We start from the raw sequence: 19,476 nt of genomic DNA, 5'->3' as shown, positions 1-19,476 counted from the left end.
TGTAGTGTTACCTACAGTTGGCGTCTGGTAAGGACCCTTCGTTGTATTCCAAGTAACCAGGAACTTCTCAGAAAGTCATGAGAATGTTAGAGTATTAATACTTTTATTTATTTATGAAAAGAAAGGTTACAATCATATCAAATTAAGATTACAAAGAATAATGAATTAAGTAAATCTAGGTTGTTAACCCAAAAAAAGCTACGACCAACAGGCGAGTGTATTAATTACTATTTTAGACGTTTTTTGAATTTTGATTTAAATTATATTCTATAAATAACAGTGCCGGATATTCTTATAATATTAGAAGAAAACAGTGCAGAAATAGATATAATTATATAAATACTTAACAAATAAACACCTGAAAATAGTAATTATTTACACATTCGCCTCTATATTTTGTCAGTCCAACGAGATCTCCAGAGCATTTCTGCAGTGTTCCTGTGGTACCTATGTCGTTTTTAAACAGTAGAGTTTATAACATTCAGAGATAGTTACAACTCCTATGTAATATACCTAGTGGTAGGCCTTTATAGACGACTTCCAATTTCCCTATCTATCAGCAGTGCCGTTTTTTAAAGACGATAGCGTTGGCAAAAGTCTTCATCATCCCATATTTCTAGGGGTGGGTTGCACGTACTGGATAACAACATCTTCATCTGACGAACTTTCTGACTCGTCAAAGTGTCTTGCCACGTTCAAATCCATATTTGTTTTGAAAATTATAGCCAAAACGAAATTATTTTGCAATATCAACTAACAGGACTGACTGGCTAACATTCCGCCATATTGTTTAATCGCTCAGAATCGGGTGGTTTAGATATTTCAACCATTGGTTACGAATTTAACTATTGGTCTTATTGACCATTTGTCAAAAAACACATTTTGCTGATATTTAACCACTGGTAGCATTTTTTTACCATTAGTTGCGTTAACTACGGATCAAAAAAACCGGCCCTAAGCATCCGTTTAGAAAAATTACTAGTATTATATATATATATTGTTGAATTTATTGTTGTTTCATGTGCATCTGTGTGCGTTAAGGTCGTAAAAATTCATGCGATTTGTTTTGTTTAGATAATACGCGATTGTAGATATAGAACTCGAGACTCGTACTCCGTATTATATAGATTTAGAATACATTATATTTTAATTTGAGCATAGTTTGTACCAAAATATGAATTTACGAAACAGCTATGACTATAGTACATTTATGTTAAATATTTAAAGCAATTCAGGGCAGTCAATACGATTGTTCCATAAACCGTGTAGAAACATAAGTTATCACATCACAGTGGTTCAACTTCAAAATCATAATACATAATTTTAAATTCAATTATATGATTTAAAAAAACCTATATTTTCTTTCAGTCTCAGTGGTATTATTTCATTGGAACCGGTTCCAAATCTATTATAAATGAAAACGTGAAACCAAATAGACGTGATGTTGTTTGATATCTATAGTAATTTATAGCTTTTCGCTTGCATTAACCTTGGAATTGTAAAACGATTCAATTACGACGCAATAACAATACATTTGCCTACGTAAAGTCTTTGGATCTTTTTACCAAATTAAACATTCTCAAAATATTATTGAAAATAGTCTAGATTGTATCTAATGATACAAGACTTCGCATAAATATATATATATATATATAAAAAGCATGTATATATATATATATATATATATATATATATTTACATGCTTTTTTTGATGTTCGAATTATAGACCAAATACAATTTAAATGTCGATTAATGTGAGAAAATTTTCACTTTATCTCAACTCTAATTAAAGTTTTGAATTTATTTCGTTGTTCGGAAGGCTTAAAAGTGATATGTAACCTTAATAAGTGTTAGTGTGTATAAAGCCGTCGTGACTCACTCCCGGTGGTAAACCGAGTATTAAATTGTCTTTGGAAGGATCCATAAATAAATGTACCTATTATAAACCTTTACTATTCAAAGAATGTTTCGTCATCATTTTGACTCAGAGTTCTAAAAACAAAATTGAAAAATTCAGATTAAGAGTCAGATTTTTCGGGCTTCTATTTTTTGTAGGCAAACGCGTAAAATTGTGTTAACTATACAATTAACAAAATATTTTTTTTAAATAAATTATCTCTACACAAAGACACAAGCTTAGGACTAATAAGTAATTTAAAACAAACCTACTTTACTAAAAAGGATCTCAAAACATAAGAAAGTGTCCAATAACACTACTAACTGGAACAAACTCTTCTAAGGAGAAGGCACTGTTGTAGGTATAACGTATTTTAAAGTATGTAAATGATATATAACTCTTCTGCGACCAGTGCTCACTTATGGTTCTGAAACCTGGCCCCTCAGCAAGAAAGACGAGACTTCTCTCCTAATTTTCGAGCGGAAGATTCTTCGCTTCGAATTCTTGGAAATGAAGAACTTTATAACATTCTAGACGACACCAACATTGTCCAATTCATAAAATGCAACAGGCATAAGTGGCTGGGACATGTGCACTGAATGGCGAACGACAGAACCCCAGGTCCTTACTGAACTCACAACCCTGTGGCAAGAGAAAACCCCATATACCGAGGCTACGTTCGTGGGATGGAGTTGTGAAGGACCTCGAAACAATAGGGATTCGCAATTGGAAACGGGATGCTCTGCATAGATTGCGATGGCGAAGTTTACTTGAGGAGACTAAGGCCCACAAGAGGCTGTATAACCATCAGCAATCTGATGATGATGAAATGATATATAAAAATAAAAAATACTCAATAATTTGGTAGTTTTTTTTTTTAAATTAACGTAATATCCGATAGCCATGAATGTACATAATGGCATACAAACAATGTAACATTTACAACTCTAGTCACGCTCCTTTCGTATTTGGTAGGTCATCCGGTACGACGTGACCTTAACTCCAATGGGAGGCGTGTCAATGATAGACTAACGGAAAACCACTCTTAAAATGAAAGATTTACTCCCAAACCAAGCACATTTCGTAAAACTTGAGGCCAAAGAAAACAGTTGTATGTTACACATTCTCAGCAAAACCAAATCAAAAAAATAGCATGTTAGGTATATAGAAAATAACATAATTTACTACCAGATTGTCGTTTACGAGGCTCTCTACATTGTCAGTGTCGCCACTTCTAAGCGTGCATTTATATACATGGATCTGGGTCGTTAGATACTACAAAGATCGATACTTTAAATTATTCTTCAATAAATAAACGAATTGTATTAAATATGCAATACTATACCTAAAACGGCATCGATCTGTGCTTAACTACCTTGACACGACTTGTGGCAATCATTCTCTCAAATACCGTGGCATTATAAGAGGACGCACATTACAACTGTGCAAAATTATTATCAATTAACCTAGTAAACATTGTAATCTAATAACCGATTAGATTAATAATTTAGATTAAACGCCCAATTTTTTATTTATAAAGATTTCATATTAAACTATCATGTGATAGTCATCAAATAGCTTAAAAGTATAACCTTGATCCCGTTAATCTGTAATGAAACGCAGATTTCCCCAAGGACAACAAGAGCAAAGCTCGCTACTGAAAGAAACACCTCTAAAAAGCTCACCAGTAACAAAAAACTATATCATGTTCTAAACAAAATCTTTTTGCTTAATACTTTAAAAAGTGGTCAGCAAAACATATTTTAACAATTACGTCGGATAATCTACTAGCGGGTCGTTGGCAGTGCGAATTTAGACGCAGGAAAGGTCGTCATTATGACTCATGATTTGTTCGTCTCTCATATCATACGCTATATTAATATTGCCAGACGTGAAGTTCCATCAAATTTTATTTTTGATATAAAATTTTCTACGTTTAAAATAATCGTACTCAGAATAATACAATTATATGGACTATAATATGTTTACCTAAATGCGTATATTGCCGTCGAAGTACAGCGTTGAGTACCGACAGGTATTTGATGAAAAATTATACTATTAGATTCCTATCAATATAATAAATTATATTTAACATTCTCATAACAGTTCGATGTCTCATAGTAGAAAAGCAAACGCTCTACATGATAATTTGCATAATTTACTTGTTAGAAAAAAATGCGGGTTTCAGCAAGAAAAACGCATGCAGTTTTATTCTTAGTAATAGTTAATGTTAAAAGTACTGATTTGAAAATGGACAGAGCTTCTACCAATCAAACGAAAGTGGCATTGATCCGAAATCAAAGCATTGTTCTGAAGTCACATCTAAGATTTAAGTGTTGATTCAATATTATTCAAAAAGTTACACGAATAGAATTGTGTGTTTTAAAATGAATTGATTTAAATATAGAGTAATTATAAAATGTGTAATATGTAAAAACTATTAATAAATGCTGATATAAATATAGTATTTGCAAAAAGTTATATTTCAACGATGTTCCTTGTATTGAGGCCCTGGTTTCGCTCTGCTAAGTAAGAAGAATAGAAACAAAAGCTAATTGTGGTTTATTACAAAATTTTTACTTCAAATTGCGATACGTTTAACGCACCAACCAGACTAGAATTATTACAAAATCGTTGAGCTAAAAGATATAACTGCCGATACATGACAAGTATAAAGAAAATAACATTAAACTAAGAATGTGCCAACGCAGTAATGTCAAATGTCAATTGTAAAAAAAGATACACAATACACAATGATCATTATAAAAGCTATCAATCGGCTTTAATAAAATTATCTCGTAAAAATGTTGACCTGTCACTTTCCCACAATACTATATCGGTGTGTTTCAATGTGGTTAACACAGAGGTCAACCACAAGAAAGCAGGCAATCGACCTCGTTGATCAAACGCAGGATGTAATTCGATATGGTCTGGAATAAGGCTATTTGTAGCATGCTATCGCAAAGGTATAACGTACTACTAATAACTGATATCCTACATCTTGTAAATCATTGGTGATGTATGGTCGTAAGGAATTGGAATTCTATATTCTCAGCTTACAAAAAATAACAAAACACAAACTGTTAGAGGATAAAGAAAACATTATAGCCAAATTTCCAATACCTTGACATCGACAAAGAATATAAATTAATATCAGTATTAAATTTATAAACACTATATATAAAGATTATAAAAGTATCATCTAGAAATATTTGAAACTAGAAAGTTATTTCAGCGCGTAAAAGCATAAGGGGGCCTTACTACTACAGACACTGAAAACGAATAGCAAAAATGCAGAGCGTAATTACTTTAATCATACAGTAGCACGATCTTCTGATATTTAGCAAAATGGTGATGGTAAATTCTGTGTATGTGTTGTATTAGGTAAGAGTAAACTTAATAGAAAAAATATCTCTCTCTATAGAATTATGAATGTAGAAATTTACTTTTAGCATTTACATTTTTAGTTTCTCATATTATTTTGATATGGTATCCCACCCACACCTTAGTAAAAGCTATTTTTTTATTTTGATAGTTGTTCGTGAGTGACTCTTTGGCTAGCGAGATACTATTGGTAGTCACGATTAGCTATTATAGTAAAATCCAACTTTATTATCGTACTATTAAATGAGAAAACTTGTGAAAAATGAAGTGTTTCTATTATCTAGTATTTAAAAGTAGAACAAGGCGAGTAATAGAAATATTACTTCTTGTACACACAGCACAGATTGAAGAATTACACAAAAAGAATTGGATCAAGAGAAACACGAAATTTGAAAACATTGTGCGTCATCGGATTCAACGATGATCTAATATGCAAACGGACCAATATAGCGTAGTCAGTACAATCATACAAAAATAACTATGAAATCCAGTATAATATAAAAATAGGCAAATTAATGAATATTGATAGGTGACGTGTGAAAGTATTACAATCGCTTCGTCCGGCGACTGAGCAGCTGTGGCGCGAAACGGATACACTTGAACGCAGGTTCATTTTATTAACATAATTATTAAAACTGGAACGATTAATTACATGAATTAGTAATGATCCGTACGCTGATATTAAGAATGACGGAGAGTTTATCGCCAGTTCTTCCCGTCCGTTCTACAACCTTGATTTGAACACTGGCAGTAAATGTGTATTTTTACTGACGTTCATAAGTGTACATTGAGTGACCTTCATGAATAAATGAAATTTTGATTTAATTTGATATGATTTTGAAATTTATTTATATTCAGTTCTTAATATCAAATCCTCGTCATTAAATTTCTAAGACAATGCTTCATGCAAAATGCTTAAATAGGTACCTTAAACATTTGTTATAGACAACTTCCAGCTAAACATAATAATGTTGCATGAGTTAAAATTTAGGCTGCCACCACATCGCAATTGTCTGTGAATTTTTTTGTTGTATTTGGTACTTTATTAATGTAATTATTTTATCTTTAAGAGTTAATTGAAGCAAATACCACCTGCAATGCAACACGTGTGAATCAGCCTGCGCGAACGCATTAGCTAATGACACTAATGGTGCGAATAGTGACGTAACATCGGCACTCGACGGTACGATAAATGGCTGGTCACATTTTACAATAAGCAGTTCGTGACACTTGAAATATTAATAATTGTTTGACGTAAAATGTGTATTCTGAATACAGCCAAGTATATTGTTTACAAGCATAAACAATACAATAACAGTAACACAGAAATATAAATGGGAAATAAACTATTAGAGAAAATAACAATTTCTAAGTATTAAACATTTTTAAATGTTTTTTTCAAAATAAAGTTTGAATTTGAAAACTTGTACAATACTTCAACAGAAATGCAAAGAAAAAACAGCATATACAATTAAGATGTTAAATATAGAAATGTGTCAAATCAAAACAGTTCAATTAGGGTTATGTAACAAAATGATGTCGTAAGCGATGCAGCACTTTATTGCACATTGCATTTCTAAGCCTTCTCATTGACTATCGCGAATTGGGTCGTAAGTGGAAATCCAATTATGCACTTAATAAAAATCTGATAGCTGGCTTCGCTATGTCAATGCCCCCTTTTTATATTTTACTCAATCCCGGTAGGTCTTTAGTCTAAATTACAATATTATCTACTAAAATCAACTCAACTGCAAAGCTTTCACAACAGCCAAAGGCCCTCAAGGTAACTTTCGCGAACTAGAGATAATTTACGATTACTCAAAAATAAACGATTTTAAAATTCTTCACGCTCAAAATTGTGTTTCTAGTACAAGACGATCGTTCAATATTTTAGTAGGCCAATTTATTTTGCAAACAGATGCCAAAATTGACGAATAGATGTCATGTTTATTTTTACAGAGAAAAACTTCGACAGCATTATGTAAGGATTGGCTGGATAGGATTTCTGAAAACTTGATTGCTAATGCGGGAACAACATATAGCACATCATATGTATTTTGATATTTGTATTGCTTGTTGTGTTGCGAAGAAGACCCTTGAAATTATGTTCCTAACTCGGCGTTTATTAGCTAAGATTAAAATCCAGACGTAACTTTAAAATAAAATTATGTAATAACAAATTAGACTATTTTCGACGGACAACTGTGACTATAACAAATGATTCGGTCTCTTACATCATCAACATCATTTGTTTTAGACGACCGTTGCTTGTTTTATTTAAGTTAACGAATGTTAATTATGAAATCCTACTACAGTTTTCGTGACGTACCGAATTTCAAGCTTTTTTAATAGTACATTCTTGAGGTATTGTACCGGTTTTTTGTCAAGATACAGTTTGTTAAACACCCTTTTAGAAATAATTTTATTCTATTCAAAAATAACAAAAATCGTTACACTCAAAAAACACCGTAGTCCCAGTGGAAAGAAAAAAGAGAGGAGGCACGAGGAGGATGAAGATGATTGACAAATGGAAGAATTTGAAGAAGGCATCGGACGTGGTGTACTTATATTAAATATAGTAACAAACTTAATGTAATCCTTATTATAGTACTTGAATAAAGGCTTTTTATTATTTATTCTTGAAGACGTCAGGGAAATAGATAATTGTATGGTAACATAAATACGACAAATTTCACTTTTATTTTGACAAAAAATCTACATATCTGCGTCTTTCAAAATTTCCTTAAGTCCTTTAAATTTACATAAGGCCAAGATAATGCCTGATAACTTCTACGTGTCTGTTGTCTGAATGTTTTCCTGTACGCAACGTCTTAAACATGTACCATGTACCACGGAATAATTGTTATCCTACCCACAATACAGGGACTCCCTAGTGACAAGCTATATATGAATTTTGTAAAAAACCCTTTTGTCATGTCATCATAAAAAAATATTTTTTTTTTTTTTTTATAAAAGATTATTGTGTAAGATATTTCTCTTAAGAAATTTAAAATTGAAATTTTCCCTTTTCCCTTATGCAGAATTTGAAATGCTACTGAGATCTAACATGTAGTTACATATTACACACATGCACTCACATGTGTTACACGACGCGTAATGCTTTTTGATAAAAATTAGGAGTAGTTGTTGTAAACACTTTGAAAAATTCTGATTCTCACACTTTAAAAAAACAAAAAAATAATAACTTTGTTATGGAAGAACTATTAAGATTTGTATGAAAGAGCTGGGACTCCTGACAGGTGTTTTATACTTAAAAGGGATCTGAAATCTTACACAATTGTAATGTATTGTTATTATGAATAAACACATTTTATTTTAAATTTTTGTATTTAATTTTCAAACGAAACCCGTTAAATTTATATAGTAAAGATTAATTCAATATATGAAAAATATAATGTGCCCATTATACTTTAACTGGTCCAACCTATAGCAAATGACAAATCTAACAACTAAAGCAAAAGTCACACTTTATAAAGAATTACTACTAATAATAAAACAAGACTGAATAAACATCGCGTGGAATTGACTTTGTCTAAAATGAACAGTTCCAACAGATGTTCCATCTTAAATCTAATTTCATACTTCATTTTTGTTTGACCGTGGCGCTTTCTCCTTTATTTGATCCGGTTAGAGGTGACGTAAGTCCCCGGGTGTCGTCCTGGCTATAAATAAGTAGCACGTGCAAGAATTAAGGGATACTCTTTGTTTATAGCATAGCTTTAGTGCCTTTTTTAATTAAATGTTCTAGGTAGAATAATGAGAAGATATTATTAGACCATTATTTTTGTCATGAGACCGTATCTCAATACAGGTGAATTGTTCGACACCGATATTTGAACGAAGAATACACAGTCTGCTTCTCTAGGTATTTCCTTTTGGAGACTGGAGATCGATTTCTACTGGAGGTCTTTCTTGATACCACCTCAAAATTATTAAATAAAAGGGCGTACTCTTCTCTTAAAGGCCAAAGCACCCGGTAACATGGGCTAAGCATTCTAATAATTTAATTACACAGGACTCATTTTATTTGACTGTGAAAGCAATAATTGTCATGTCGAAGAGGCAATTAATTTCACTTTTATCGAGTGGCCGCTTAATGAAGACATAGTACGTGTTAGAAATTTATCTTTAGGATGATACATTCAATGCGTACAATTTAGGACTGCTGTATACCAAAATAGCATGTCAGAAAGCAATGGAAAGAGGCATACCAAAAATAAGGTGAAATACAAGAGTTATACAGGTCTTGGATTATGCCTTAGAACAAAACTGACAGTGGGCATATATATTGCTATATACGAAAGATACCACTTTATGAAAAGGAACGGAAAGGAAGGGGAAGAAGAGGGCGCCCTATATAAGATAACAGAGAAAGAAAGCCATGGAAAAAGCTAGAGAAGAAGATCAATGTTACTGTAGGATGTTAAAATAAAAAAATAAATCAATGGCGCTACAACCTTTTTAGGTCTGGGCCTAAGATTTCTGTATCTGTGTCATAATTATTTGTTAATCTTATAGGCAAGTAGGTCATCAGCCATCTGTGCCTGATGCACACCGTCGACATTTTGGGTCTAAGGCAAGCCGGTTTCCTCGCGATGATTCCTTCACCGTTAGAGCGAATGTTAAATGCGCACATAGAAAGAAAGTCCATTGGTGTACAGCCGGGGATCGAACCTACGACCTCACGGATGAGAGACGCTGAAACCAGTAGCCCAACACTGCTAGACTGTAGAAAGTTACGACGAGTATTAAGAGAAAAGAAAATAATATAAATGTAAATTGTATATTATAAACAATTAATTGAAAGTATACAGCCTTTTACTGTAATAACCTTAATGCGTACAATTAGAATATTTTTCGGTTAGTATATGTCCAAATAATTTTAAACTATCTAAAAATTAGGGGTTACTAAATATGAATATTAAAAACACGATGGTACCCCGAAACAAAAGCATTGCGAACACTTATTATAGCCACCCCAGAATCTAGTCATGTGGGTGCCAAGTGGTAACACGGATGTGTCCCGGTGACATTAACAATACGGGTTAATAGATTTAACCGTCCCACAGACATTACATGTAACCTTTGCGTTTATTTTTGTTAGAGTATCGAGGGCCGACCAAAATTGAATTTCAGGAATATACTAGACTAAAAATTCATTTATTATTTCGACTAACGAGGAAATATAAGTATAAAACTAGCGGCTATTTGATTTAACACATATAGAAAACACATACCTAATATTACATATTTTGTCGTATACACTTAAATAATAAAAACGTTGCCGTAAATAAAATGAAGTATCTAAATAAATAATTTCCTATGTACCATACATGGTAAAATACTTGTCCCAATCTAGTTAATAAGATTAGGAACATAGCTGTCACAATCCATACATCGAATTAAGAGAAACGTTTACGATAGCTAAAAGTAATACGATAAAACATGTAACAAATGTAGTTTAGGTTAACAAAACATTATTAAGTTAGGATAATCGTTCGTTCGTTCTATTGACGATTTATATAAGTCGCCTGGTCTCTATTTAACGAAACAATGAAAAGTATTAACAAGGTTTTGTAGACGTTACGATAATTTATACCGGCGTATGTTTTTGCTTTGTCAAACTCATCAACAACCAGTGGAGTTACAACCGTTGGTCTTGGCCTCAGATTTCTTGATCATTTGTTTTTTCTAATAGGCAAGTAGGTGATCCGCCTTCTGTACATGCCATACGCAGTCAACATTGGTAGACCAAGAGTTGTGTGTGCCAAGGAGTGCCGCTTTCCTTACGATCTATTCCTTCGCCGTATGAGAGAGTGTAAAATGCATACATAGACCTCAACCTCAAGGATAACAGTGGCACTGTGAAGCCACTAGCCAAAAACTACTCTTTATCAGACTCGCGTGATTAAAATATTATATTTGTCAATGACATTTTGCTTACCGCTTTCAAAAAGCCAACGTATGACATGTAACAGAAATTAAGGAAACGTCAAACGAAAGCGAAATTTAAAGTGGTTAGAATTTGGAGCACCTCGATATCACGAGGAACTGATCAAAGGCTTTATTTACACCGGAGATTGAGATTCTGTGACGATGCCAAAACGACAGTTCATAAATAGGTAGCCCGGATTCTCAGCCAAGTGATAGTAAATCTAATCGCGGTTCAATTTGTAAACCTTTCAAGTTATTCCAGTCTCGCATCTTGCTATTTGGGACGACATTGAAACAAATTTCACTTTTCTTTTGAAGTTATCAGCGCGCGTATAGCGTTAAGCGTCGTGAGGTATGAAACTCAACAAAACAATGTTGTTTTAAGAAATACTTTTAGATAATTCTGAACAATTTTTTATATGTACACTTGTATACAGAGACATGGTGAGATTTAAAAGCATACGACAAATCATGGTAGGCATGGTGTCTTGCTACAACATAGAAGAGTGTAAGGTAAGCTTTCCCGAAGAACGATAAAAAAACACAATTTCGATTGAGAAACAGTCTTACACAGGATGCGATGCACTGAACAAAATAGCCGTGGGTGAGAATTCAGTCACTCGGTTTAGCTAAGCTGACTGGGGTGCCCTTAGTACTTTTCCATTATTTCCGCATCGGTTATCGACAATAACACATAGGCCGGTGGAGTATCGTGCCATCACAATTTTAAGTTCTTACCTATAGCTAGACAACATCCGTTCAACTAAAAAGGATTTGTACAGATTGCATTTAAGCATGTTGAACAAAGAAAGTCACAAAACACTTGTCCCTTTCACGTAATACCGTTAGACAATTGCGTGGGAAGAATTGAGGTACCATAGAGGCATAGAAAGTTGTCTTTTACCATTTTGGATTTGGAAGTTATGTCCAGTTTCGTAACATATTCTGCCACTATGATCTCAATTTGAGTAGGTATATTTTGAGATTAGGTTCGGAAAAAATAGTTCAATCACATTTTTTTTAAATCTGTATTTTCATAATACTTCAAGTGGTCAGTTCAATTTGCAGTTCTGTTTGTAAATATTCATCAGAACACCAATCAGTTGATTGACCCTACAATTGAGTTATATTTTGCCTGTGAGAAGCCGACTCCAGTCGCTAGTCTAGTAATCGTCCAATCAGAGCATTGAAAGGACTTATCAAAACACCTGTTATTAAGGTAAGCTTAGAGAGTAGGATGCGAATAACTAGGTTTTCAAGGCTACTAAAACCTGTTTTGCTGTAACAATTATGTTAGATCTTAAATAACTGGCATTACCCAGTCTTTGTTTATGAAGAACGTTTCGTTTCGTTTTGGTACGTACATTAAAAGTAATAATAATTACATTTCGTTGAAGTTGATGAGTAGAAAAAAAAACATTTTCGCACGCATTGCGTGTTCACAGATAATTCCGAGATACACGTTGAGTGTTAATCGGTCATCATTTTAAGAGTAGCATTGTTGTTTTAAGCAAGGTTATATGGTAATATTTCACTAGTTTCCTATAAAAGCTATTCTTACTGCTGTCTTGTCAGCGAATTAAGTCATAAATCAGTTAATGGCTTCGTAAAAGATTCAGGCAACACCGGCGTTACCCAATACAGCGATTAAAACGAAAGTATGGATAACATCTGCTTTTTAAACTGCACACTTGCATCTTGGATTATTTAAATTTGGAATGTTCCGCATTCTTTGTTCCAAAAACTATGTTCACAATTTAAAAATAATATGTATTTATATTTATCCATCTGCTAAATATATCACTAGAGAATGTTTCAAATAATTTTAGACCGAGTAAGTCATTAAATGTATTTAACATTATAAAAAATAATTGCACGTTATTTAATACGGTTTTAAAGCTTACCATTTCCTTCTTTAAATAAGTAAGTTGACCGTCGAGATCGGATGGAGGGTGTTCATCATTTGTAGGCGATTCAGGAGTCGGTTCACCTTCAGCAAACCCACTCAAACTCTTGGGTAGAGGTGGCAATCCTTGTAGGGACATGTTACTTATGGCTCGAAACTGCTTTCGTAGTCTGAAATTAATTATTTACCCTTAAAACAAATAAAACCGATGGCTCATGTCTCTATTCTACTACTTTTAATACTAAAACATGTACATAGAAGATTTTTAAACAAGATAAATAAATAAATCCCTACATTAGTACACCTAAATGTTCGTTCCCGATATTTTTTACCTTTAAATGACTGATGTTAAAACTCAGTCCGGGCATTGATGGAAAAGCGATAAAGTTCCTAAAAACTAAGTTTAGGTTACAATGATCCGTTGAATGCACAAACTTTTATTTTATAGAATACGTGGGTAACACTGAAAATGACTTTCGTTTGGGTTTGCTCAACAACAAAGCATGATGAGCTATGATGGCCCGTAAGGAAGAATGGGCCCACTGCTTTTCTCAGTGGTTCCATCGGATGAGTGTAGAGAGGAATGGAGATTACTTCGAAAAACAGAAGTATTGGCAACATTCTACATTAAGCCGTTTTTCATTTTCTAAACATTTTCAGTGTTACCTAGGTATATATAAATATATATATTTATGTTGCCCGTTTGCCGCCTGTTATATATAACAACGCCCTTAGACACTCACATTGCGAGAGGAAAAGTGATTAATAATAATTAATTTTTATTAAAATGGCTACAGGCCTATGGTACAAGAAGATACCTTAACGTGTAAAACATACAGAATAGGAGAAAGAGCTAGCAAGTTGCATGATTTTTTTCAACTAAAAATAAGTCTCATTATTTCTCGTAACACAATTTTTGGTATAAGGTAAATACCAAAATAGCCCCAATATTTATTCTTTAAAAACCTTTTACATGCTAATGATCTCGATTCTTGACACCTTTACCAGCGTTACATAATTTATTCATCCAGCACTTCCAAAAATAGTTAAACCAGACTGATTTTCTGAGAATCAGAAGGACTTAAGTGAATAATTAATGGACTTCACAAATTAATTAGATAAACAACCTCAAACCAGATTCTAATTAGTAGGTAGTCCTTAGTCTTACGAGTACTATAATATATAAATAAAACGATTTTCTCTATAAGAATTTTAGTTTTCTTAACGATCTCCTTGAGGGGTTAAAATAAGACAACCTAATTGAATTACAGAATGACGTCGTTAAGTACTTGACTATGCTATGAACCTTAGATCCATAGGTATTTAAGTATATAGCAATAGAATTTACATAAGAGATTCCGTACAAATGCGCATTTCCACATATTAATATGCTATATACATTTGTTTTGTTGCGTGCATTCAAATGTGAGAACATACGTTCAATGTGGCATAGACTCCCTGCCGGGTACTAGCGGAAGTATATAACTCTTCTATATACAAGGTAAGAAAAGTATACTTTGAAGCTTACTTGAAAGAATACTAAATATCCTCCTAATAACCAGCTTTAAGTACTTTATTAGAGGTGTTTAATAATTGTAACAAAATATGGGGCTGCTTATAGTTTTCAATCTCAATATAAGTTAAATTTATGAGACATTTGCTCACTTACAATTTTCAATGCAGTATTTTTTATGGATCAAGACAGCTGCATTGCAGCATCTTATTTGAATAGGTTATTTAGGACTAACATACATAAAAATACACCTGCAAACCATTAAATGCAGGTGCTTTGTTAGAAAATGACGTACGCGGTGCATATTGAAAGTACTACACTGTATTTATATTACTTTTGTTGCAATATAGAAACAAAGATTTTTTACGCTCTATTTATATTAATTGTATAAAATTAGTTTCCTAAACGATTTTAAAAACTATTTAATATGTTGACACGTCCTACACCAACCCTTTTTTGACTAAAGCTTACCTAGACTTAAGATCGTCGTCAACAATATAGGCGTAAGCTTGTTCATTGCCATCATCAGTATTTTCACTTGTAACAGAAGCCATGGCGTAATTTTGCTCGGAATCAGAGTCGCAATTTCCATTTCTGTCAATATCATTAACCAAAAACTCAGGTACGTTTGATTGGGACCGCATAGTTTGCAATTCGTAAATCAACATTTCGTGGTTATTCATATCCTTCATTATTTCCACATCGGGCGAACTGTCTGTAAGTGAATCCATGGAATCCTTGCCCTTATCTATAACCGTATTCGGTTCGTTATTGTTATTTCTACTCGCGAGGATTTCGGAAATGAGCATCTCAGTTACTCGAGACGTCTTCCTTTCAAGGGAATTGTTATTTACATTTTCTGTTTCTATGAGGTTGTCTGAGTTATTACTATTTTCAGTGTTGTTTTGGTTATCGACTTTTGGGCAGTTTTGTATTCTATTATCGTTTTGGCTCACCTCGTCTACCGTAGCATAAGGCGCCTCCGGAACCGGACTTTGGGCAGCTTCGGCATCAACAGGTAACGAATACGGACTAATTTCCGGTTCTACTTTTGATTTTTTTGCTTTAACATTTGTATTATGTACAGGTAATGGTCTCATTGGTTTTATCTTAGGCTTAGGAGATAATGGTGGGGGCGGGGCCTTACGTAGAGGAAACGTTTTTTCCGCGAAACTAGAAGATTTGGAAACTCTGCACTTAGCATCCTGGTCTAGTTTATTTGAAGTTGAAAGTGATCGCACTAATATTTGTTTACAAGTTTTAACAGCTCTAGAGTTAAGTGATTCGTTCGACTTCTTAGTAGAAGAGGGCGAATTAACAGAGCTACTATCACTTGAGCTCCTCCTAGAATTTTGCCCACTTGACTTTCTCTCGTCAGAAGAAGAGCCTCTATCGCTTATGACGTCTTTGATAAAAGATTTAACACGTGCAAGACCAGACTGCCGTGGCGATACTGAAGGTTTACCTGACGAGCTGTATCTGTCTAAAGTTTTGGCTTTCGACGAAACCTGGTGGTTCTCATGCTTAGTAAATGTTCGCGATTTGGTTACACTAGTTTTAGAATCGGCAACGGCTTTTCTCGTCTTCGCTAGAGCTTCAGCGACCATACTTTGACTGGGCCGCGGCGGTACAGGTGGCGGTCCCTTTATTTTTGTTGTTTTCATGGGTTGCGCGTTACTCTGTACCATCAGCATATTTAAGCGAGACGACACTCGGACAATACTATAATAAACACACTATAGTATAATGAGCGCGATTACACTAGAGCATCACGTTAGTCACAACACACGCGCAATCGGAGCTGCGACACGTCCGTCCACGTGCGAGCTCTGCATCGACTGCGATAAAAACAACTATTCAATATTGAGATACGTAGACGGTCACTTTGGCGCTTACTGGCGTCATGATAGTGATACAACATTCAAGAAAACTTAGAATCTATTACTCTGACTACTTTTTATGCATTATTGGTAGAAATGAAATATGACTACCAATAAATTAATTGTATAATAACGCTCAGCACAATATTGACTTTAACGAACGCGAATGCAGCCGTGGGTTGAACACGACAAATTTGCATAGGTAGTGCGAGCTAATTTTGAGGATATTTACTGGTCTATTGTTTTAAAGTCGTAAAAAGTTTACAGCTTATTTTTAATCTAACTACAATAGTAACCACAATGGTCATAATACTTTATGCTATTTAAGATAGAAATACATTATACATACTATGCAAACTTTAAATCAATAAAATGTTTAAAATTCTTTTATTAATGCAAATATAACATAGTTTCCAGTTAATCAACACCTTTTTTATATAGAATAGGGGGGCGAATGGGCAGGAGGCTCACCTGATGTTAAGTGATACCGTCACCCATTGAAATTCTCAATGCCAGAGGGCTCGCATGTGGTGTCGGCCTTTTAAGAATTGGTACGTTCTTTTCTTGAAGGACCCTAAGTATGTTTGATGAAGATTGACCATAATTACAATGAGAACAAATTTATGGTGAATGTTTGAAAACCTGTAATCTAATACAACTTGTAATAACTCAATTCAATTTGGCACATATAAGCCATTCTGTGATTTCAAACTATAATAAAATGCATAACTATCACAGTATTAGTAGACGGTAAGAAACAAGCTTTAAATTAACAGATTATAGGCACATCCACAATAATAATATGCTCAAAGTCAAATTGATTGATCAACCATTTAATACAATCATTTATAAATGTGGAAATAAAACACTTTCAAAAGAAGTAACAGAATCAAATCTTTTAAGCAAAAATGGTAAATTCAATAATAACCAACTATTTGACAGTTACTTAAAAGGAAACAAAAATAATTTATTAGGAAAAAATTACAATTGCTATCTGCATTAAATAAGTCACTTTCCCTTCTAAGTGGTGTTAAAGATTTAACCTTTTATTAAAACAACAATAGAGGAGTTTTCACAATTGACTGTGTATCTGGCTTAGATACAAGCAAGCCTTGATAGCATGAACATTTCAGCAACTATTGAAATCACTGTATTGACATTCTTTATGTCTTTTAAGACCTTCAGTATAAATATATGGTATGTAGTACATTTGCTTACCTCTTTATTTATTGTTGAACTTCCAATCCTGCCGACACATAGGACACTGTTGTTGTGGCTGTGAATGCAACCACTTCACAATACAGTGTATGTGGAAACAATGGGAGCAGGCACCCCAGACTAGAGGACAATCGTCGCCAGGCAGCTTACAGTCTGGGCAGCAACTGTCAAAGGGCATACGACATATACCACAATTATCGTCGTTTGCTATCCAACGCCAGGTCGCAACTCCAGTCCAACCTGAAAACGAAGATAATTTCATTCATTTAATATCAATAACAAGGGTTATTGTATGTTATTTCATTCAGGTATTTAAAAAGGTTACAATGTCACCTATTATTTCTAGTTTACTAAATTAGCCAACTAAACTATTTGAAGACAGTAATAAATCAAAAATAAATCTTACTTTTAACAGTGACTTTCATGACGTTTTACAGACAATCCTATCCCTAATATATATTTCATAATCATTTAGTACATTTATTTAGAACACAACACTATATTAAGAATATACCTCTAGATTGAATTAAAAATGTTTTGAAACTGCTATAAAATTAATGAATTTTATATTTTGAAATTTGGTAGAACAAATACAAATTCGAATTTAGATTTAGACCACAGATTATAGAAGTGAACAGAGACTATAAGAACCAATCAGTCGCCATAACTTATATCATGCCGTATTCGAAAATTATACAACATCCTAATTTTTTTATATATATTAATTGTATGGCGTGGTATACAACATCCTAGGAACAAGAACTAAAACATGAGCAAAGTGATATTATGTTAGTCCTATATGTTATATATACAAATTGTTAGTAGCTGGTATAACGACCCATGTTAAAAATAAAACCACCATAAAAGAAATAGATGATAAATAAAAATCTTTAAAATCAAAGAACCACGTAGGTACAAATAATACAATAAATTGAAAAGCTGGATTACTTGCTTGATTTAATCAGTGTCCAGGGATTGATTTTAAGAACAAAATATTTGAGCCATATATTTCATTGATTACTTAGTCAATTCAAATATAAAATATATAATATATGAAATAACGTTTAACAACTAAATCTTGCAAATTTGAAATGGATGCCACCACTGCATATTACTGGAACTTTTGATGAAAAATTATACATAAAATATATATACTATATACCTCGAGCGAAGGCACAAAACCCCTAGACTCTATTATTGAAACTTGTCGGCAATCTATATAACAATATGATATTTAATAACTTAGCGGCGTCTCATATTTTGTGACTGCAGCGAATTAGGCGGCACAGGCTTGATTTGTGACTATTTCTTTGTACGCAGTTTCTGCAGCTACAGTGTATAGTTGTTTTTTATTTAGCTACGAACAATATTAGAGGAGAACAGATGGCAAGGAGAATTATTTTTAGTAAAAAAATAGCGTTTAGGCTTTACATTATAGGTCCAGATGACTTCATTTGCCACGGTCGTAAAGAAACACGAACTGAAATTAATTCTTAAGTTAATAATTTATTTTTATAACTAAACCCAATTAATTTTTTCTAGCTGTTGTGTTTTTTTGTTTCGATACGGAATCAGAGGGTCTGTTGTTGTTGCTAACGCTCGGGTTTTGTTCGCTAGATGAAAACTGGAGCAAGAGTATGCTAAGATTCGTACTTGACTTCTCTTCGAGTGTGTGTAGCGTTCCCGACGGTAATTGACATTTAACATTGACACTTGACAGTTT

At 33.4% G+C, this 19,476-nt stretch overlaps 1 protein-coding gene across 2 annotated transcripts in view; it reads right to left on the bottom strand.

The window, feature by feature from the left end:
* The window catches only part of LOC123720373 (anaphase-promoting complex subunit 11-like), a 29,758-nt gene extending 11,373 nt beyond the window's left edge, over window positions 1-18,385 (bottom strand). The window contains exons 1-3 of one of the 2 annotated variants that reach the window (XM_045676954.1): window positions 18,160-18,385; window positions 17,754-17,993; window positions 13,175-13,312 (exon numbers count right to left, since the gene is read on the bottom strand). In XM_045676954.1, the coding sequence (XP_045532910.1) occupies window positions 17,758-17,993; window positions 18,160-18,178 (255 nt within the window). In that variant the 5' untranslated portion in view covers window positions 18,179-18,385 and the 3' untranslated portion in view covers window positions 13,175-13,312; window positions 17,754-17,757. Of the gene's footprint in view, window positions 1-13,140; window positions 13,313-15,126; window positions 16,513-17,753; window positions 17,994-18,159 lie in introns of those variants that run through there. The other variant, XM_045676953.1, reaches the window with a different exon arrangement.
* Window positions 18,386-19,476: the final 1,091 nt, after the last annotated feature.

This window comes from Pieris brassicae, chromosome 2, assembly GCF_905147105.1.
Source record: "Pieris brassicae chromosome 2, ilPieBrab1.1, whole genome shotgun sequence".
Taxonomy (NCBI): domain Eukaryota; kingdom Metazoa; phylum Arthropoda; class Insecta; order Lepidoptera; family Pieridae; genus Pieris; species Pieris brassicae.
This window is presented reverse-complemented; position numbering and strand designations above follow the sequence as displayed.